The sequence below is a fragment of the Euprymna scolopes genome, chromosome 10, assembly GCF_053919585.1.
Source record: "Euprymna scolopes isolate OS-2025 chromosome 10, ASM5391958v1, whole genome shotgun sequence".
Classification (NCBI taxonomy): domain Eukaryota; kingdom Metazoa; phylum Mollusca; class Cephalopoda; order Sepiida; family Sepiolidae; genus Euprymna; species Euprymna scolopes.
The window spans coordinates 105,624,197-105,648,218 of record NC_136491.1 but is presented as its reverse complement, the minus strand read 5'-3'; the positions used below and the strand labels follow the sequence as shown (position 1 = coordinate 105,648,218).

General features: G+C 36.4%; 1 protein-coding gene across 2 annotated transcripts in view; it reads right to left on the bottom strand.

The window, feature by feature from the left end:
- LOC145286185 (receptor-type tyrosine-protein phosphatase epsilon-like) overlaps positions 1 to 24,022 on the bottom strand; it is a 181,800-nt gene that overhangs the window by 154,562 nt on the left and 3,216 nt on the right. For both annotated transcript variants that reach the window (XM_080134974.1, XM_080134975.1), the window contains exon 2: positions 6,967 to 7,119. In XM_080134974.1, the coding sequence (XP_079991100.1) occupies positions 6,967 to 7,119 (153 nt within the window). The remainder of the gene's footprint in view (positions 1 to 6,966; positions 7,120 to 24,022) is intronic.

Below are 24,022 nucleotides of genomic sequence, written 5' to 3'. Positions count from 1 at the left end.
ATAAAACTATAAAACCAGTTCATCGTTTTGGAGTGATTGAATTTTCGTCCAAACAGGTTCCCTTCTCCCCTCCAAGACACAAGATGAATTCAAGTGGACCAACATCGTCAAGCATGAAAATATGTCTAAAATACATGTACCACACACACACACACACACACACACACACACACACACACACACACACACACACACACACACACACACACACACACAATGGCATATGAACGGCATATGAATGAATGGACTGAACAACTAGACGATCACACGACATTCCCCCTTATTAAATAGGAATATACAACAAATACAAATTTGGTGCTCGTGGACCAGTCCACCCGTACAAGGATGGAAAGAAAAAAATCGAATCTGGAGGTTACCACGGTGAAAAAAAAATATAGACACAACAGAAAAAAAAAGAAAAATAGACACATTAAAAATATATAGATAGATTTATATGCTAAATTAAGAATTAAAAAAAGAATGTTACGGTGTAGAAAAAATAAATAGAAGAAATTGAAAAAAAAACAAACAGATATATCGATCGATAATAAATTATTGATTTTGAATATACAGCCAATGTGTAAAACAGAAAGAAAAAAAGGAATAGAAGAGAATAGAAATATGAACTTTAGTGGTTGAGAATAAGTCCTGTCACATTGAGAGAGAAACACGTCAATCAAAAATGTTTGTTATGAATTAGAATGTTACACAATTACACATACTTAAAGTGTTGCAATTTCAGAATGTAAAACTCGGTGTCATTTTGTGAAAAAACAATGGACAGGTTCTGCCAATGTTAAATTTTTTTTGGACAAAATTGGGTTTCCACGAAACTGTGTTTTGTTACTTGGAATTTTATTCTGGGTGAGATGAGACTTTGTGAATGCTTATAAGAAATTTATTTTTATTTTTATGTAATTGATGTTTCTCAAATTAGTATTGTACAGGTTTTTTCTTGTTCTTTGACATGTATTTTTTTTTTTCGCAGAGTGGATGAGGAGTGAATCTTTGCCTTGTGGGGTTTATTGAAATAATGATTAATTTGAAGGTAAGAACATGTTGTTAATTAATTAATAATGATAGTAATAATAATAATAAAATTGGGAAAAAGAGAAAGAAAGAAGATTTAAGCAGTGTAAGAAATTAAAAAAAGAAAGAAAAAGACACACTATTGGGGCGGAATAAGGGGTCAACTAGTTCTTTAGTTTTGGAAGAGTCAAAGATTCAGTCAGTATTTATTCTAATTTTCGAAATGGTCGTGGAAATTTTTTTTTTGTTTTGTTCTTTTCGTGGGATTTTCTCCAGATGTGTAATTCGGCGGGAGACATAAGAAAATGCTCTCGTAATGTTATAAGAAAACTCTTTTATCTCGTAGAAGTCATGTGCTTATGGAAACGCTTTATAGCATGACGAGAGATATCGTGATCTCTGCATGATCCTAAGATGCGAGATGGGAGCCATGGGGTCACAGAGAGGTTGACCTTCAAGGGTGCAAGGATTCACGCCACATGGTATTATTTGTGGATGTTATTTTATTTATTAGATGTTATGATTTATTGGATAATGGTATGACAGTTCTTTTGCCAGTGGGGTGAGCTTAGGTTTCCCTTAGTAGAAAGTGAGTAGTAGAAAATGTATGTCTTCGTCATACATTTTGATAAATAATGGGGAAAGGAATGTTAGAGAATGGATCGAGAGAGAGAGGGAGGTGTGTAAATTATATTGTAAACACGTTGACTGGAAGTGAGGGTCAGCTGATCGGATTGTGTGTGAGTCACGTGATCAGGTTAGCTGAATTAAGGAGATTGGGTTTTGACATAGAAGACGATGGACGGCTTAACAGTCGTCTCCTCCCCTTCACTGGGGGGGATGCTGACGTGTATGGAAATGAGACCAAGAAGAAACCACGCAAGCTAGAGATTCACTTTCCATCCTTCTATGAGACATCTGGAAAATGAATAAAACTATAAAACCAATTCATCGTTTCTTCGTCCAAACAGGTTCCCGTTTCCCCTCCAAGATACGGGATGAATTCAGGTGGACCAACGTCGACGAGCATGAAGGTATGTCTAAAATACATGTACCACACACACACACACACACACACACACACACACACACACACACACACACACACACACACACACACACACAATGCCATATGAACGAATAGACTGAACAACTAGATGATCACACGACGTTCCCCCTTATTAAATAGGAATATACAACAATTGGCTTGGTTTCTCTACTTACACAGACGCAACTGGTAGCCTAACATATAGCTTCTCTATATCTGATCCCCTATCACAGACAGTTAAGTTTCCAACACGTTTCCCAGATCAGCAAGATCAACATGCCTTACTTCTAGATCTATTTCTGACCACAGTTCTCAATGATTGTGCAATGCATACCCATATCTTTTCTCTTCCTGCTGAACAGTGCGCAAATGAGACCACTAAGTGATTCAAAATGGCAATTGAAGCACATGTTCCATGTGGAAATTCTATAGCAAGACCCGCTTTCCCCAATGGTTTACTTCTACTTGTGCAACTGCCATTGCACAAAGGCAGCATGCACACCACAGATTTAACCGACATAAGTCCAGTACAAACAGACAAAAGTATATAGAAGCTAGAAGTAATTGTAAGAAAGAAATAACAACAGCTAAGAGAGAATACACTGAAACCACAAAAAAAACGCATCGAAATTAGGAACTCGTGGTTTCTGGAAAATCTACAACAGTGTAGTAAATAATTAGCAATCAACAATTCCCCCACTATCCAACAATCATGATGTTGTTTGCATGGCACCTGAGTAGGCTAACATGCTTGCCAGTCGATTTGCTTCAAACTCCATATTGGACCTGAAAACCACTCCTTCCCTGACTTTCCTTTGTGGACTGACACCACACTGGATGATCTGAAAATCACCCTTTCTCAGGTGCATGATATCATAAAAAACCTAGACACCTAAAAAGCATGTGAACTCGATCTCATCTTGGCTGTGCTATTAAAAAAAATGCTCCAGTCCTCTCTAATAAATACCTTAATGAATCATGCTTTCTTGACTGATGGAAAACTGCCTCTGCGATACCAGTTTAATGAAAGAACTGACCCATTATATTATTGTCCAATTAACCATCTCCCTCTCTTTGCCAAAATATTTGAGTCCATAATTAACCAAGCCTTAGTCCATCACCTTACAGTTGCTAAACTTCTGACCGACCAATAATATGGATTTAGGCAAGCCTGTTCTACCGCAGATATCCTAACTGTAATCTCTGAACATATATACCAAACACTGGACAAAGCAGGGCAGGGTAGAACAGAAGTCCTTGATATATCTAAGGCTTTTGACAAGGTATGTCACGATGGTCTTCTCAGGAAAATCAGATTATACAGTATCAATGGAAGAATACTTAACATAATTAAACCCTTCTTAAATAAGAGAAGAATCTAAGTTGTCCTCGACGGTCGTACATCTAAACAATATGATATAAATGCGGGTGTACCTCGGGTGCCTATCCTTGGACCTTTATTATTCCTAATATTCATAAATGACCTCCCTAATAAAATTGTCTCTGAGATGGGCATATTTACTGATGAAACCACACTCTATAACAGGCACAAGGGGGAAAAATGGACACATATCTAAGGAAATGGCAGAAACACTAGAGGAAGACCTCCAATCTGTAATGGAATAGGAACAAAAATGGATGGTCACATTTAATGCTTCCAAGATTAAGCTTGTTTCCTTCAATAATTACAAGAAAACTTCTCAACCACTAATAGCTATGGCTAAAGATACATTACTTGAAAGTACTTCTTTCGAACTCCTCAGCTTAACGTTCACAGGGAACATGAGTTGGAATAGATACATTGAGAGCATTGCCATAGCTGCTGCAAAGAAAGTGGGCTCTGTCTACAGTTTAAAGGAAGTTACTTACATTTAAAAGTATCCTGTACCTCTACAAGGCCAATATTCGCCCATGTATGGAGTATTGTTGTCACATTTGAGCTGGTGTATCTGCTACTAGTCTCTTGCTCCTGGATAGGGTTCAAGCCCTTGTATCCCCTCGATGTAAATACCCCCGACAAACCTGACAATCAGCAAAATCCCACCCCTACACAGTAGAGATCCCTAGATGCAAGAACGTCTTCTACTCTAATAGTTTTCTTTTCTTTAGAACTGCTAGACTTTGAAACTCCCTTTCGGGATCCAGTTTTCCCAACTGTACTGACATGCAGAAGTTTAAGTGTACAGATATCTTACTGCTCAGTTCCCTACTTAGTATCCTTGCAACCAATAGTAGCCCCCTACGTCATAGTGGCACTGTGCCTTATTTGGGATGAAAATAGAGTAAAAAAAAGAAAAAGAAAGAAAGAATAAGCTGTTTGAGCAATTTGTTTTGTAGCTATCGTTTATTTGTTGCAATCGCTTCGCAGTACAATGTTCACAACTTCCTTAATTTGTAACAATTAACTGCTGGGACGTGTATTATTTTTAGTTGCACTGTATTCTCTTGTGTTTGTGAAGACGAAGTACAGTGCAGCTAAAAATTATATGCAAGCCATAAAACATCACGTATTTTGAAATTTAGTTTATGAAAGTTTCTATAATGGTTTATATCTATTCTGCATAATGTGTTTTAATAACATGCAAAGCAATAGAGCTATTATTATTATTATTATTATTATTATTATTATTATTATTATTTGGATTATTTGGACTACCTCATCTTACGTGTTATTTTAACAACGTTTCGGTCGGAGCAACCTCCAACTTTCTTCAGGTGTATCTTATGTTTAAGAACCTTTGGTGCAGTAGATAAAGTACTTGGTAAAATTCAGTTGTAAAGTTACATTCTTTTGGGGGTTGAGGGTTCAACCCTTAGTGATGGCGATGCTCAAAATACAATTGCAAATTACTTAGGACTTTTACCATGTCGTGGCTGGTAGAAAGAGAGCATACTATCCCTGTGCATTAAATAAAGGGTTCTGTTCGAAATCTCGTGCAGATTTCTGAGTTCAACAGAAAGATTCCCAAGTTCGGAGTTTACATCGACTGAAACATTGTGAAAATGATACTTAAAATTAGAATAATACTTAAGATGAGAACAGTAGTTTGAATAATTCAAATATCGAGAATTATGAAAAACTGGGCACTTTCAACTTTGTAAAAGTGTTAAAATAGTATGCTAGTATTCATCTTATAGTTTAGGTTAGAGAAACTTTATGGAAACACGTAACTTCCGGCCAAGGAGGGAGGCCTTTGCTTTTTTTTCTAGCTGACAACTGAAGCATGTGGAGCACCTGTCATAGTCCCCAAAGTTCTTACAGGGATGTAGCGAATGCATACATACCCTATCTATCTATCTATCTATCTATCTATCTATCTATCTATCTATCTATCTATCTATCTCTTTCTAATTATCCCTATATATAATGCATAAAAATCAATCTGTTTCTGTTTTAAATAAATTCTGTTAAAAGAAAAACTGAATATTGTCATCCATGTAGTTTTAATCAACAGCCAAAATGCAACTTCAGTTTCATAGCAACGATTAGTTCTATTATAGCTTTGCTAAAAAGAAATAACCCTGCATTGATACCTGAAAATCTAACCATATAGCTTCATTGTCCGTGACAGTGACGGGGATTGTTAGGAGGAAGATGCACCCACAGGAATTCGATAGTTGATTCTTCTCGAGTCCAAATCACCAACCAACTCCCGATATCAATTTTGAGTTGTTATTTAGCTATTTGTTTAAATTCTCAAAGTTGAGCAGTGTCTGAAAAAATTGATCAAGTCGGCCAGCTAGCCTTCCTGTTATATCTAGGTGGAAGAAATGCATATCTGTAAAACAAAACCATTCTCAGGGCTGAACGGAAAATGGGAGACAAGGCAGGAGTAGAGGTCAAACGCACTAAAAACACAGGTGTTGAACAATATGAGAATATGACATAAGTCACGATTTAGAGTGTGACAAACAAAGGATTTTCAGTTGTATAATGGAAGCCGATATAAATGGGACCCGGGCCACTAATGCAGAATAATCTAAGGCAGATGTCACTTAGATGTCTGTCTGTCTGCGTCACTCATTTTAGTAAATTCGTCCAAATAAAACCCTGAAGAACTCAGCAAAGTCTCCTTGTGTCATTCATGAATTGAATGTTTATTTCGCCTAAGTTAAAAAGATTAGATAATCGACAACTCTGGACGACCACAGCCATTCATGTAATGCGGTGACAAGGAAAGAAGTGTCAATGTAGAGATTAAAAAACCAGCACATAAACACTACTAGAATAAACAAGTGTCGGACTATATGAGAATATGACATGAATCATGTTTTCAAGGGAGAGAAACAAATGTTTTGTCAAATCAGTTTCTCTCGGAAAGCAATACAAATGCGACAAGTCCAAGTAATGTAGAAATAATCACAGCTGAATGTTACTGATGCTTCTTTTCGTCTTTGCATACTCCCATTTCATTAGATAGAAATTAGTTTTAAAAATTAAACGATCAGAAGATAAATTTAGTCTCTTTCTTTCTCCATAAGTAAATTCTTTCCAATAAAACCTTGAAGAACTCAGCAAAGTTTCCTTGTGTTTTTCATGCCCGAATAGTTTATTCATCTAGTTCAACCAGCGAAACTATCACGCCACACATTAAACAACGACGAGATCAACTGCGCACGCATGTATAAAAGAACATCACACGTGCGATCTCGCATTGATTGAAAATGCAACATGTTGGTTTGTCTCATTAAATCTATAATAATGAACCTATTAGAGGTAACAAGATCTGACGATTGTATTTGGATTGGGACCAAGAAAAGGAGGCATCTATTATAAATGTTGACAAACTAAACATCTAAGTGTTTCTGCTAGTAACTGAATAACAGACGTCGTATATGAAAAGACGGACATTTATAAAAAAAAGAAAAAAGAAAACATAAATACTTACAAAGTTGACAGTTTGACCCCCAGTAGCCATAAGCACAGCCCCGTGGACAAGCTCCACTTCTTACATCACAAGTTGCATTCTGGTGACACCTGCATTGGAAGCGACATTCATGGCCGAATTTGTCATCGTCACACTCTCTACCTTCAGCTTTAACTAAAATAATAATAATAATAATAATAATAATAATAATAATAATAATAATAATAATAATAATAAAAGTGTCATCATTAACTAGCACCACAATCAAATATTGATGGAGAGTCGAGGATGATGGAAAGGAGAGAAAGCACCAAGCAGACCTTTATTCAATGTTTGTGAAGAGGAGTGGGACCTTGTGGAGGCTTATTGACACCCAAATTCCAGTGAAGACCAATAGTCGCTGCCAACGAGAAATCAATGGTAAACGGCTGTTACGATAATGCAAATTCATTTGCAAAGATTATCAAGGTGGGGAGTACTGGAAATCTGTGGAGAATTTTTGTCACTCTAACTTCAGCTTGTTCTCGGAGAAAGTTTTTATGATGGCCTGAGTGAAAACTCTTAGTAAATACTACTACTACTACTACTACTACTACTACTACTACTACTACTACTACTACTACTACTACTACTACAACAACAACAACAACAACAACAACAACAACAACAATAATAATAATAATAATAATAATAATAATAATAATAATAATAATAATATTAATAATAATAATATTGCAAATGTTATTGAAAGAGGTGGAGAGTACAGGAAACCTGGGGAGACACAGACACAAGCTGGACATACAGAAACGGCTACGGATGTAAAAAGCAAAGGAACATCACATTTTTTTAATGTGTGTCACCATAAACTAACACCACTCCAAATAAAATGAGGAGGGTCAAGAAGGATGGAAAGACTGAGGAGAGAAAGCACTAACCAGACGTCCGCTGGATGAGTGCAAAATGGACTAGGACCTTAGGGAGGCTTATTGACACCCAAATTCCAGTGAAGGCCAATGGTCGCTGCGAATGAGAAATCAATGGTAAGCGGCTGTTGCAATAACGTAAATTCTTTTGCAAAGGTTATTGAAAGAGGTGAACAGTACTGGAAATCTGGAGAGACTTGTTGTCACTTAGACTCCAGAGAATGCCACAAGTTGTTCTCAAACAGCAATCTTTGATTATGGCTTATGTGACTACTCCTAGTGAATAAATAATAATAATAATAATAATAATAATAATAATAATAATAATAATAATAATAATAATGTAGTTAAATACGTTGGTATTATGAAAATCCAATCCACATCTGACAGAACTCATGTCTGCCAAAGAGACACCGTCGAATTGACAGAACACTATCCCAAGCAACACCATCGAATTGATAGAACATGATCCTGAGCATGAACATGCGACCAGAGCAATCCTCCGCAATTGACGCCAAATGACCTATCAGCCTGTTTTCTATAGCCATCGGGTGAAACCTAACTGTTGCTGTGGACAGGATGGATCTCGCCCATTGGCAGACTCCTGATCTGCAACCAAAAGGTCTCGCTCCTGGTTTCTATTAATTTTTTTAAATTACATTTTAGACTACAAATAATAATAATAGTAGTAATAATAATAATAATAATAATAAGCTGGAAAAAGAAAAATAGACTGATCAAATGTTGACGGGAATTCCGATTAGAAAACCACATCAACAAACTTAAAAAAGAAGCCAAAGAACAGAAAAAGATGGAAAAGTGGAAATATGACTCACAGGAAGAGGCTAAACAAGAAACAGGAAGCACTAAAGAAAAAGCAACAAAATAAAGAAGATTAAAGCGATGCGCTTACAAAGCAGAACAACACAAACAAAGCAGGACCTTTGAAAACAATTGAAGCCAATCTTATCAAAATTCCACAAATCTTAAAACTCTATCATGAAAGCCTCCAGAAAGAATACATGATAAAACCCAGAACTCCATCTTATGACGTAGCGCCCCTCCCCCACTACCATGTCATCTTTCTCTAACATCAGGGGTCTACGTTCCAACCTTCCAGAAGTTGAAATCTAATTACATGAACCAAACCAGACCTTTTCTTCCTAAGTGAAACTAGCATTGGACCGACTATTTCAGTAGATGAGTTTGTAATTAAAGGATATTCTAATTTAACATCCAAATCTGACTCCCAAGATTGACATGGGCAGGGAATATGTGCCTACATTAGAGATGACTTTCCATGTGGTCGGGACATCTCCAGAAAAGACCCTAAATTGCCCTATATGTGCTTTCAGATTGCACTTGCTCACACCACTGCGTTTATATTTGCCCTCTATCACCCCCCTAACAACAGAGTTACTATCTTTAAGAGCATATCTGATAAAATTGACCACATCTTGTCTGCTCATCCTTCGGCTAACATTAACGTCTGTGGAGACTTCAATGTTCACAATGTGGAATGGTTAGCCGAATCAAACAAGACATATGATGAGGGGAGGTTCTGTCAAGATTTCTCCATTGCTTATGACTTAACTCAGATTGTTCACAGACCCACCTGTGTGCCGGAGATGGATGGTCAATATGCAAGTCACCTAGACCTTTTTCTCACAACTTGCTCTGAGCTATGTTCGTCTTCTGTTCTGTCCCCACTGGGATCTTCTGACCACTCGGTTGTCTCGGTTGAGATAAGAATAAAATGTAATAAATCCTCTGACATACCTCTCCATCGTACAGTATATTGAAACTCTATGGCTAACTGGGATAGCTTTTGTACATTTATATCAGATCTACCTGTTCGTTTCATGTTTAAAAAGAATGTTTCCTTCATAGTATCAAACCTGATGGAATGGTTAATTGTGGATATAGACTGCTTCATACCCTTTAAAAATTACAGCTAAAACCTAACAGCCAATTTTAGTTCTCTTCAGAATCTGCTGCTGCCATTGCGCACAGAAATTACTTTTTTCATTGCTTCCAACGTAACAGACAGACTGAGACTAAAGTCGCCTTTAGGACTGCCAGCAACCACTGTAAAAGAGTAATAAAGAATTCGAGAGAGTTGTATGCTTAGTCCGTCAGGTCCAAAATAGCTGAGCAAGGATTTGGTTCCCACCAAGTTTGGCAATTAACAAACAGGGTCCTGAATAGAAGTGTGTGCTCTATCCCAACCATCATCAATGGACCTAAGGTAATCTTGTCAGCATTGGACAAAGCCAAACTCTTTGCCAAAAACTTTGCAACTAATTCTACCCTATGCGATGAGGGCCGTCAACCCCCATATTCACTCCCATGTCTGAAAACGCAATGCAACTTACAAATATCTGTACATGATGTTGCCAAGCTAATCAAAAACCTCGATTCCAGTAAAGCAACTGGTTCTGACCGCATTCCTATTATAGTGTTCAGAAAGCTTCTACCAGAACTAGCTTCCATACTTATAAAGCTATTTAAGTATTGTCTTAAGGAGAATTGCTTCCCAACACCCTGGAAAACCTCGTTAGTATGCCCTGTATTTAAGAATTCAGGTGATCGGTCATCCCTCTCTCAGTACAGACCAATAAGTCTTCTGTGCATCATGAGTAAGTTGCTGGAATCTGTGTTAAATAGAGAAGTAGTCAACCATTTAAACAAAAATAACCTCCTTAGTAACATGCAATATGGCTTCGGTTCTGCTAGATCTACAGCAGATGTGCTAACAGTTATATCTCATAGGATTAGCGAATCTCTTGATGGAGGCTTCCTTTCTAGGGAAAGTGCCCTTGACATATCAAAGGCATTTGATAGATATGGCATAAAGGTCTTCTCTACAAAATCTCTAGCTACAGTATAGTTGGAAATGTCTTTTCAATTATTAAAGCATTTCTCTCTAATGGGTTCATAAGAGTAGTGATTGATGGGCAAAAATCAAAAGCATACACTATTAATGCTGAAGTCTCTCGGGAATCCATCCTGGGCCCAACTTTCTTCCTGATCTACATCAATGATCTTCCAAATCACATCCTAAGATCATTTGTAGACATTTATACTGATGTAGCAACACTTCAAAGGCTGTAAGCGATCAAGTTCTCTCTGATTCTTTCTCTCCTGATCTTGATCAGGTGGTGCAATGGGGAAAGAGATAGCTGGTTTATTTTTAATGCATCCATGACCAAGGGCCCTGTCGGTGGGGCATTAAATACACCGACTGCCCCCCTGCAGCGGGTAAAAGTCCCTCAATGGAGGTCCTGGATATGACCTTAAACTATATCCAGTGGTGAGGCCCCAGCTTGTGGGCTTTGGGGAGTGTGGAGCCACCCTTTAATTACCATTGCTCCCAGGTCCACTCTGACCCAGAGTGGTAGTACCTGTTAGGGTTCCAACTATGGGTTGAATAGAAACCGGCTTGAAAACAACAAATATATTCTATTAAAAATTTTTTCTTCAAAATCTTTGGATTCGGCATTAAATAACCCGAAAAGGGTTGATATGCCGTAAAACAAAAACAACCAACCAACCAACCAAGACCAAGCTTCCCTCTTTCCATCATCAATGCTCTGATCCCCATCTGGTATCAATCTGAATGAATGGCTCTCATCTTGGGGAGGCTCCATGTTTTGACAAACTTCTATGCCTGATCTTTACTCCTGATCTGAGATGGTACACATGCATCAAATCCGTTGCTGTGAAAATAGTGGGATCGTTCTATCGATCCAATAGATATCTCACTACTGATGCCATTCTCTACCTATATAAGAGCCAAGTACGTCCAAGGATGGAGTACTGTTTCCACATCTGGACAGGAGCTGCTAAAAACAGCCTATTCTGCCTTGACAGAGTACAAAATAGACTTTGTGGCTTAGTGGGGGATGCCCTTTTCTCTTCCCTGCAACATCTCTCTCCCACAGAAGAGACGTTGTAAGCCTGTTTTTGTTCTATCGTTATTTTCATGACAAGTGCTCATCTGAGCTCCAATCTCTGGTCCCCCTCGCCAATCTTTCACGAGAAACACTCGTCTGGCTGAAACCACTGTCATTAAGTTTCACCACTCTTTATCTGTGTCTAAATCCAAGCATAGATTCCATGAGCAGAGCTTCTTTCTTAGAAGTGCATGACTGTGGAACTTTCTTCCGTTTGCCTGTTTCCCACCTGACTACAACTTGGATGTCTTCAAGTCCAACATAAACAAATTCCTGACAAACCGACCTCATAAGTAAGACACTTTATCAGATCTCCAATACTAACGATTGCTGCGATACTGTCTGATTGATTACTGTACACACAATAACCCTTATCCCCGAGTGGCTTCCGGGCCTTGATAAGTGATAATCTCCATGTAAAAAAAAAAAGTTCTGGTCTGAGCTCCAATCTACGTCTTTCCTTGCCTGACTTTCACGAAAAACACTCGTCTACTTGAAACCACCATCAATAATTCCCCCCCCCACTTTTTATCTGTGCCTAAACCTAAACATGAACAAATTCTTGATGAGTCATCCCCTAAAGTAATCCAATTTAACAAATTTCCACTACTAACGATGACCACTGTACACTCCTTAACGGTTATCCTCGAATGGCTTCCGGGCCTTGATAAATAGTGACTCCTTTGTAAAAAAAAAAAAATGTAAATTGGAAAAGAACAAAAACAGAACAACTGGCCCTGACAGAAACAAAAGTCTACTGTAGTTAAATAAGGGATGAGCGACAGGATTACAATAGAAACGCTGAATGACTGAAGGCCATGAAAGAAGAGTCACAGCAAATCGAAGAAAAGACAAAGAATAAAATCAGAAAGGAAACTGTCAAGATAAACCTATGAAAATTGTAAAACTAGAGAGCACCAGATCATGGTGGAATACATACATACTGGTTCAAAAAATTCACAACACCACGTGAAAGGCTAATTCAAAACCTGAAAAGATGTATTCACAAAGAAGATGTGCCAGAATGGATGACGAACGATAGAACCAAGCTGATACAAAAAAGGAAACCACCTTTAGCAACTACAGGCCAATAACTTGCCTACCATCCATCTGGAAATTCTTTACAGCATAACGGAGTGAACAAATTTACCAGTCTCTTAATAATCGTGGAATACTTCCTGAGGAACAGAAAGGGTACTTGAAAGGAAAAAGAGGAAATCATGACCTACTATACATGAACCAACAAAATCCTGAAAGATGGAAAAGATAGAAAAAAAGAATGTAGTCTTGGCATGGATCGACTATAAGAAAGTGCATGATAGGATTTCTCAAGCATGGATAATAGAATTTTTGAGGGTGTACAAAATACCAGTCAAGATTATCGATTTGATTGAAAGAGCACGACTAATCATAATAAGGGAAACAACTTGAGACTGCTGAGGATATGGAACTACTCAACCAAGATGAGAACACTAGACGAACATGGCACTTATAAATATTTGGAAGTTCTGGAAGCAGACCCCATCAAATCAACAGAGAAGAAAGAGAAAATTGGACAAGAATACATAAGAAGAACAAGAAAACTCTTAGAAATTTAATTATATGACAGGAAATTACATGAGCAGCATCACTAGTAAAATACACAAGAGCACAAAACCTGAAAAATCTCTGAATGATGATCACACTCGAAACCAAATAGACAGCCACGATATATATATATATATATATATATATATATATATATATTAGTATTATCAATATTATTATTACTTACTATGAGTAGTCACACAAGGCTTCATCAAAGATTGCTGTTTGAGAACAACTTGTGGTATTCCCTGAAATCTGAGTGACAACAAGTCTCCCCAGATTTCCAGTACTCTCCACCTCTTTCGATAACTTTTGCAAAAAAATTCGTGTAATCGCAACAGCTGCTTACCATTGATTTCTCGTTCGCAGCGACCATTAGTCTTCATTGGAATTTGGGTGGCAATAAGCCCCCCCCCTCAAGGTATCAATCCTCTTTGCACTCATTCAGCAGAAGTCTGGTTAGTGCTTTCTCTCTTCAGTCTTTCCATCATCCTTGACCCTCATTATTTGGTGTGATGTCCGTTTATGATACCACTCACAAAAAAAGAGGGGGTGGACGGTATCTTACAATTATATCATTTCAGTTTTCATGATTCCATGTGATGTTCCTTTGTGTTTTGCGTTTCTGTGTCCAATTTGTGTGTAGTTTATGTGTGGTTTTCCTTAATATTGCTGCGGTTTTAATTATTACAATTCGTTGTATCTTCTAGGTTATTCCTCTAATTCCAATATCTCCCAATCTTTTTTCAACGTTTTTCAGTACCGTTCCTAGTGCTCCTACTATTAGCTGTGTTATCTTTATTTTTTTTATTTTCAAGATCCCATTGAGCTCTCTGGCCAGTTCTGTGTATTTACTCTGCTTTTCATTCTCCTTGATCTTCACTCTGTGAATGGTAAACTCTACAATCTGGCAAGACTTTTCCTTCTTGTTAACTATTATGACATCCGGGCTTTTTGCTTGGATGTTTATTTATTTATTATTATTATTATTATTATTATTATTATTATTATTATTATTGCCCCTTTAAGTTTAAGAAATATAAAAAATTTTAAAGTTGAGCATTGTTTGGCCAAATTGAAAATGCGGTCAGCTAGCCTTGTGTCCGAGATTGTAACTTCCTATTACTTCATCACTTTAAGATCGTCTGTATTAAATGTAAAGCTTTATTAATGTTAAAATTTCCCTTAATTTCATGGCGGTGAATAGAGGGTGACCCGGGAGTATGTTCCTTTCTAATTGAGTCAAAGGTAACTTCGTTGCGGGGTCCGAATCCTTTGACCAGCGTTTATCGTCATCTCCTGCAAGGATGACTGCGTAAGCATGAAACATTAGTGTCTGTAGGTATATACAGGGTGTCCCAAAAGAAGATGATAGTTAAAATAAAAATATCATAACTCTTAATTTTTTATATTTTTCTTTTATTTTTTCAGATCATCTAGAGTAACCCTTCCAAGGTCATCATGAGTCGTTACACTACCGAGGAGTGGATATTTATCGTAGAGTCGTATTTTCGGTTGAATGAGTCAATATCAGAAACTCCAAGAGAATTTTGACAAAACTTCAACACAAGAAAATACCCTACTCCCAATGCAATAAAAGTTATGGTGGCTTGATTTCATGAGTAAGGGTCTGTATGTGACCTCCCTAAATCTGGTAGACCCCGTATGGCAAGAAATGATCAGAATCGTCAGAGATTAGCAGAGAGTGTGGCCGATGATCCATCCACATCAGTAAGAAGGAGATCAAGTCAAATTGGGGTCTGTCGACCATCTCTTAACAGAATGCTACATGAAGAGGGCAAGTTTCCATATAAAATTTAATTGGTGCAAGAGCTTCAGCCAAATTATCAGGAAAAAAGGCTGGAATACATCATGCAATTCCAAGATTTGACCAAGGGGGTCCAAATTTTCTCAAAAACCACATTATGTCCAATGAGGCCCATTTTCATCTGAATGGGCTCATAAATAAGCAAAATTGCAGGATTTGGGGATCAGAAAATGGCAGATGAAGTAATCGGAATTGGTGGACATTTGAGTAACATCATTTTTCATAACTAAAATTAGACCTTGAGAAAAACATACCCTAGATTAAGTTGTGTAAATATAATTAAAATAAGTAGACTATGATATCTTACTATATTTAAAAAAACAACAACAAAAAAAAAACACAGAGAGGCTCATCTACCTACATATGAAAATCGGTAAGCATAACTTAAATATTGAGGAAGTTAATTAAATTTAAAATCCGTCAGCTTCCTTTGGGATACCCTGTTTATATATATATGTATATATATTGGAACTATAATTCTGGATATTTTGTTTCTTAAAACGAGTTCTCTTTCGCCTCTCAGATTACCAATAAAGGAGTCATTATCCACGCTAAAATGTTATTCCCGGTTTATCTGTTTCTTTCCTACTGTTTCATGTATATATACTTTTTAATTATTTTTCTTACAATTCGTGACCAAATATCATAAATTGTTTTGTCATCTAATGCATCAACCAGCAAATTTTAGCTTTATAATTATTTGTTAATTTCTTGCTGTCCTCTGATGATACGAATAGCAAGAGTGGCATTCTTTGAAACTGCAGAATAAGGATTTGAAAATTGTTTTTGGTGTATTCAGCCGAATAATAAACTTAATTGTAAATTTTAATTTACAGTTTTAAATTCTTTTATTTTCCCTTTTATATATATATATCTATAATATAAAGCTGAATGTGTGTGTGTGTGTGTGTGTGTGTGTGTGTGTGTGTGTGTGTGTGTGTGTGTGTGTGTGTGGTCACGAATAGGCTCCTATATGGTTGACTATTTTAAAAAACTGATCACATATAATGATAGAAGATGTATCGAGACACAGGAATTGGTATGTTTGATCTGGCAGAACCGTGGTTCATTAAAATTGTGGGGTCTGCGTTCGCGCCTGGTCCACAAAGTATGGAAATAAAAAACTAAAAAAAAAAAAACCTTTACAAGTGTTTTTGATATAGATGTACATAAGAATACTTTGATAAGTATGTTTTAACTTAAATAGGGATGGTATAATAAAATTGTGGGGCCTGCGTCCGCGCCTGGCCTCCATAGAATGGAAATAGGCACAAACTTTAATAAAGACTTTTCATATCTATCTGCGTAAGTATACTTTGATAATTATGTTTCAGTTTGAAGAAATATGGTATAATAAAATTATGGGGTGTTCGTTCGCACCTGACCTCCATAGAATGGAAATATGTCACAAAGTTTAACAGGGTTTTTTTTAATATAGATCCACAGAATATTGTGATAAGTGTTTCAGCGTGAACAGGTATGGTATAATAAATTATGAGGTTTATCTATTTTATTTTTACTTTCATCATATTTTGCTTTGATACCCCCAAATTCAACCCAAATTTACAACTCCTCCTTTTCATAACCTATCATACATTCATAAATCAGAGTCCATTTTCTGTGGCTGTTTTTGAACCCAGTCAACGACGGGTACTTTTGCTAGTATATATATATATATATATATATATATATATATATATATATATATATCATCGTATAACGATTAGATCACTCTCTGACTGACGTAAATGAACATTTAAAATTAAAATATTTAAAATTCAACGTTATTTCACGCGGTTAATGGTAGCTGAATGGATTAGGTCTTCGCTAATCGAGCCAGAGATGTCTCGTGATATGGGGTTCGAATCGTTCGACGTATTAATCGTGACACCCTGCACTGAAGATTCCCGAAAGGATGAAACACTAGTGTCTGTAGGTATTTAATTATTATAGTAAAAAAATAATTATGACAGCCCCTTTAAGAAATTCGTTTCTTATCGTTGAGCACTTTCAGTTGAATTAAAGTCGGTCAACTTAGCTCTAATGCATAGATCATCGTATAACGATTAGATCACTCTCTGACTGACGTAAATGAACATTTAAAATTAAAATGTTTAAAATTCGACGTTATTTCACGTCGAGCCAGGGATGTCTCATGATGCGGGGTTCGAATCGTTCGACTGGTATTAATCGTGACACCCTGCACTGAAGATTCCTGAAAGGATGAAACACTAGTGTCTGTAGGTATTTAATTATTATAGTAAAAAAATAATTATAATATATATATATATATATATATATATATATATATATATATATATATATATATATATATATATATTATGGTGATCTCGTCTATTATTTATAATTAATGGTTCCCATATTATATTAAATTCTATATCAGTATCTGCTTACTAGGTCATCCAGCACATTCAGTGGTCTTACTCTCTACCATTTTTCTTTATCTCTTTCCCTTTTCTCTCCATATGTGGTCAGCCATGCTCGACATTTCAGTATTTTCACATATTATTACATATTACAGTTTTGTTGGAGATGATGTCATGCTACCTGGATAGTTGTTTCGGTAGAGGATTTCTCTTCCTATGTATTGCTGCTATTATATAATACCTTTGCTCGATGTTGTAGGTAACGGACGATTCCTTTCTTGACATTCTAGAGTTGTAAGCCATGTTTAGTTTCAGCACAGTTTCCGATGATTAGGTGTTCTACACAAGTCCTGGAGGTGACTGGTTCTCAGTAGACAGTTCTTGAGTTGGAAGCCATAAAACACAAAACAAAAGATTCTTCCCGTGTTGACACGAAGAAAACACATGCGAAGTTGCCACAGAAAAAGGTTTAATTATTTATGAAGCAATTCCAGTTTCTGATTGGTTGGTAGCAGAAGGTGAATTAATTCGATTCGTGAGTTCCTAGCAGACTCGTTTATAAATAGAATATTCCGACTGTGCGGGATCATACCCCATTATAAGGCAAAAATATTGCAACAATATGGATGGTGGGAGTTGAAATTTTGATATTGTCCAGTAATATACAATAGCTAGAGATATGAAAGGAATATGATGCACAAAGAAAATCTCGGCAATATGAATTATAAGTAGTAGAAGTGTAATTTGGTTCTTACATTTTAGTGCGGTCTCAACATTGTGTATAAAAATATCGCAAAGAAACAAAGAAAAAGAAATTCGACACAAGATTTTTTTCTGGTGAAAGAAAGCATATTTATTGCTGGTCGTTTAAACACGAAACCGTTGACATGTATTTTCAAAGCCAACAGAATATGGTCTTATTTTTGCTTTCCTCTATCTGGGTCAATTAAGAGTTTATTACTCTGCAGCTATAACCAACTCTTATTCTTAGTAATTCATTCAGTGGTTCACAGTCGTTCAACATCTTGGTTCGGAGCATTGACGAGTTCTGCATCTTGTTCAGAGTGCCGACACACGCTTTCTTTTCTCTTTTCTCTCCTTCATCTTCCTCGGATTGAGATATCTATATATTCATTTATTTCTGTGACGTCACTCTAGCGTCATTTACATACGCGCAAGTGGTTTGGTTACAGGTACACGAATAACACTTCTAGAGAACCTTGAATAAAAACTAGTAGAAATCGGAATCAAAGTGAGGATAGACAATATTAAAAGTAATAGACTGATGAAAACAGCTAAAATATCTGGAGAAAATCCTTGAGTGCGGAAACCAACTTACATAATGAATAACAATCACAGGTAATGTGAATTTTTGAGATGAGGACCGATTATTCATATTATTATGATTTTTTGGATGTATGGTTAGAGATTAAGATTAAATTACTAATCACAATACCCTTTTACTCTAGAAGTTTTCTCGGCAACTACTGCTCCGATCTGTTTAAAATTTTGTATGGATCTTTGTTACGGTAAGGTGTAGCGAACTAACTATTATAGCATCCGTTCAGTGCATTGTTAGGGATCAGGAAATGATCACAAATTTACCCATATTCAACCATTAATTTAGCAAAAAGAACCCACTCTAAGTCAATGGGCTATAACTTTTACCAGTTTTTATCCGACTAAAAAGTCTAGTAATAATAATAATAATAGTCATTTGTAAGGGTTAGCAAAGCAGGTGGAGAGTACTGGAAATCTGGAGAGACTTCTTGCCATCCAGATTCTGGGGAACACCATCGGCTATTATGTGGAAGTAATTTCGGATAACGACCAGTCTGAGAACTCCTAGTGGGTATTAATGATAATAATAATATTCCTGAAAAAATCTAGGAAAACGAAAATACTGAAAAGAGAAAGCACCAACCAGACCTCTGCTGGAAGAGTGTGAAAAATATTGAAACCTTGGGGAAGATTATTGTTGTGAATCAAATACCAAAGAAGACCAACATTCATTGCCCAGCGAAAAACCAATGGTAAACAGCTGTTGCAGTAACACAAATGATTTGCAGTGATTATCAGACAAGGCGGATATTGCTGGAAATCTGTGGAGACTAGTTATCACTCAGAGTCAAGGGAACACAACCGGTTATTATCAGTGAGTAATCTCTGATGATGACCTGTGTGAGAAGTCCTAATAAGTACATAAGAATAATAATCTAAGGAGACTTGTTGTCACTCAAGCTCTATGGAACTCTACTATTTACTGTTACTGTATAATACTTGATAATGACTCGTGTGGAAAATTCTAGTGTATGATAATCTTCAGTTCTATAATAAAGACTAATGTGTATTTATTTGTAATAGTGGGGCCTGTGGAAATTCCACAGCGACATCTTTCATATGTAACATATTGCTGCTGGGCATTCTGTGAACGTTTAGCATTAATGGAAACCCGCGATATTATTCTAGGCTAGTAATTGTCTGTATTTTTTAGATGAGGTGTTTTCATTGATTGAGATTGTCGGACTGACTTCCTCATCTTGGTTGTTATTGTCACAACGTTTCGGACGTTTTGCCCTCCGGCCTTCGTCAGGTGTTTTGTATCGAACTGGGGAACCGTTTGTTAGGAGTCTCGAACCCAACCCTTTATTATTATTACGTCTAGGACCACTCAGCCATATGTCAGTGACATATGGCTGAGTGGTCCTAGAGGTTGTATCAAAGTTTACAGTTACTCAAAGGTGCTGAGTTCAATCCTGAACGAAGGCAGTGAAAAAGTAACATTCAAAACAGAGAATCAGCAACTATGTCGCAAAGCTTAGCTGGAGTCCGAACACGGTACCTCCGTAATAATAATAAAGGGTTGGGTTCGAGACTCCTAACAAACGGTTCCCCAGTTCGATACAAAACACCTGACGAAGGCCGGAGGGCAAAATGGCCGAAGTGTTGTGACAATAACAACCAAGATGAGGAAGTCAGTCCGACAATCTCAATCAATTATTCTAGGCTTTTTGTTAAAACTGTAAAAGTATTCATTTAAGTAATCTGGTTAATGTAGTGTCAGAATATATCTGGTTATTATTGTTTTTTCTCCAATATCCTTATAGGAGTCTGTAACATATTTTCATTGTATGGACACCCAGCTTTAATGAAAACCCATAATATTATTATACCATCTGTAGACAGAATAGATACTACCCTCGGATCCTATCAAAAAAAAAACAAGAAGATATATTTTAGTTTCATATACAGCCTAAAATCGACGTCATATTTTTATATTTAAATTATTTATTTTTTTTACTTTGTGTCTTCAGTGATCGAGAGATCCTTTTTATTAAAAAGGAAGATAAAAGGCAACAACATACTATGAACATTAAATTAGCGTCCCTATATACTAATTTAATGTTCGTAGCATGCTACCCTCAACCCCAGTAAATAGGATCTCCTGATCAAATAATTTATAATCTGGAAACCGTGACGCACGTACATATGTACATTAAAGGTACTATGGTATTAATAAATATAAATCCGTTCTGTCACAAAAAAGCTAGCGAATAAGGAACGTATGCCTTTTTGTAACCCTCCATGAACAAAACCATTTCCAGTGCTGAGAGGAAACGAGAACAAAAATAAATAAAAATAATAAAATAAATAAATAAATAACAACTTCAACAAAGCCGAATTAATTTGAGAAGGAATCATCCATTCTAAATAAAAAGTTAATGGTGGATTTTTTTCTGTCGATCATCAGAAATAATAATAACTAAAATGTATATATGAAAAATTAAATGAGTGAAGTAATTTTATCACGTTTTATGATTATTAGTGTGAACACTGGCGAAACAATTTTTTCCATCATTTGTACTACTACTACTACTACTACTACTACTACTACTACTACTAACAGCTGCATAAGATAATACAACTATAATCAACCATATCAAAGCAAAGATCGACAAGACACAAGAAAACAGCAAATGCAGACTCTGTGGATAAAGAGACTAAACAATAAACAACATAATAAGCAAATGCACTTAATTAGTTAAAAAAGAATATAAGACTAGACACGCTCAAGTGGAGAAGGCAATACACTGGGAATTATGCAGACAACTACCGCTTGAATACCAAGACCAATGGTACAAGAACACACCAGCAACAGCAGTACTTAAAAATGAAAGTCACAAAATTCTATGAGACTTGGATATACAAACAGATAAACCCATCCAACGAAGAACGCCAGATGTCATAATAGTTAATAAGAAGGAAAAGTCTTGCCAGATTGTAGATTTTGCTGTTCCAGCAGATCATAGAGTGAAGATCAAGGAGATAGAGAAATGGAGCAAATACATGGAACTAGCCAGAGAGCTCAAAGGGATCTGAAAATGAAGAAAGTCAAGATAATACCACTAGTAGTCGGAGCACTAGCAACAATACCAAAAAACATTGAAAAAAGAATGGGATAAAAAACAAAACAAATAAAAACAACTGAAAAGCTGATAAACACAACTAGAATATTTAGTGAGGATATTGAAAAGGAATTTTTAATGAAACAGTGTGAACCACTAGGGATGAAAAGAGAAAAAGTAGAAACATCAGAGGGTATGGAAATGCCCAACTAAGAACGAGTAGATGAGAGCGCTTGGTGAACATGACATATAAATATTTCGGTGTTCTGGAAACAAACACCATCAAATCTACAGAAATGAAATAGAAGACTGAAAAAGCGTCCCTGAGAAAAACAAAGAAACTCTTAGAAACAAAACTATATAGAAGAAATCTAATTAAAAGAATAAACACCTGGGCAGTATCGACAATAAGGTACTCTCGACCATTCATAGGTTGGATCAAAGAAGAACGTAGGAATCTTGATCAAAAGATGAGAAACTAATGACAATCCGAAATATGATTCTATGTGAAAAGGAACAACAGGGGCAAAGGACTAATAAATGTAGAAAACTATGCAAAAGACACAACAAAGAACTTACAGAAATAAGAACGCGGAAAAATTGATCACTGCAATGAGAAACCTCATCACAAAGATCAATACAAGAAACAGTGAATCCAGAAACAAAAAGATAAAAAAAAAAAGTATGAAGAGAAATAGCTACATAGACGATCCATCAGAATAACAAAAGAAGAGAATCATGAAAACACCTGGATGTGGCTAAGAAAAGGACACATACACAGAGAAACAGAATCTCTAATGACAGCTGCACAGAACCACGTGATTATAACAAACCACATTAACACTAAAATAGATAAAACACAGGAAATCAGTGAATGTAAACTCTGTGGAAAAAGAGACGAAATGATAAACCATATAATAAATAAATGTAGCAAATTAGACCATAAAGAATATAAGAACATACACGACTGCATGGGGAATGCAGTGCACTGGGAGTTCTGCAAACGACTACACTTCGAACATGTAGACAAATAGTACAAATACACACCAGAGACAATACTGAAAAACAAAAAGACACAAAATCCTTTTGTTATATTTTATGTGTTCTTATCTAACAATGTATTTAACGGACTATTGTCCTCGTCCCTTAATATCTATTTATGGCCCGTAACTCATCCAGTATTTGTGAGTGCGTGTGTGTATAACATATATATTACATATAATTCACGTAACATGATGATATACCTGTTTCTGCTGAAATGCTTCAAGACAGATACAAGACAATGTATGTTTTTATATACATTCTTTATTTACTCCAAGACATCTTGACACAGCAGAACTGGAGCGAATCTTGTCTTGTGGTTTCTCTGCATAAATTTGGAAACTGTTGCTATCTTATGGGGAGACCTGTTTAACCCATCTTGTTTCTTCGGCATCTCAAAACCAACTCCTAAACTTAACTCAGCTTATTCAAACCAGAACCCCTGTCATGTCATATCCTGTCCCCATTCGGATACTTCCTGTGCAAACTGATCAGTCAACACAGTTTGATACCTGTGACCCTTTGATCCTTTCTGAACCTGCAATGCTCACTCAACTGATCGTTTCTCACGATTTATTCTGTTGTTTACTCCACTAGATAGATAGACAATTAGACACACAGATAGATAGATAGATAGATAGATAACAGACAGTTAAATGCTTCTACCCGGCGTTACTTGGCGTTTATCAAGGTCCAAGAGCCACTCGAGGATAAGGGTTAAAGAGTGTACAGTGGTCAAAAGGACAATATCATAGTAATTAGAAATGTAATTGTTAGAAGTATAAATTTGGTAAATTGGATTACTTAAGGGGAACGGCTCATCAAGAACTTGCTTACATTGGACTTGAAGACGACCATATTCTAGTCAGCTGGAAAGAAGATAATCAGAAGATAATCAGAAGATAGGTGTGCAGTTCTAAAAAAGAAGCTTTGTTCATGGAATTTACGT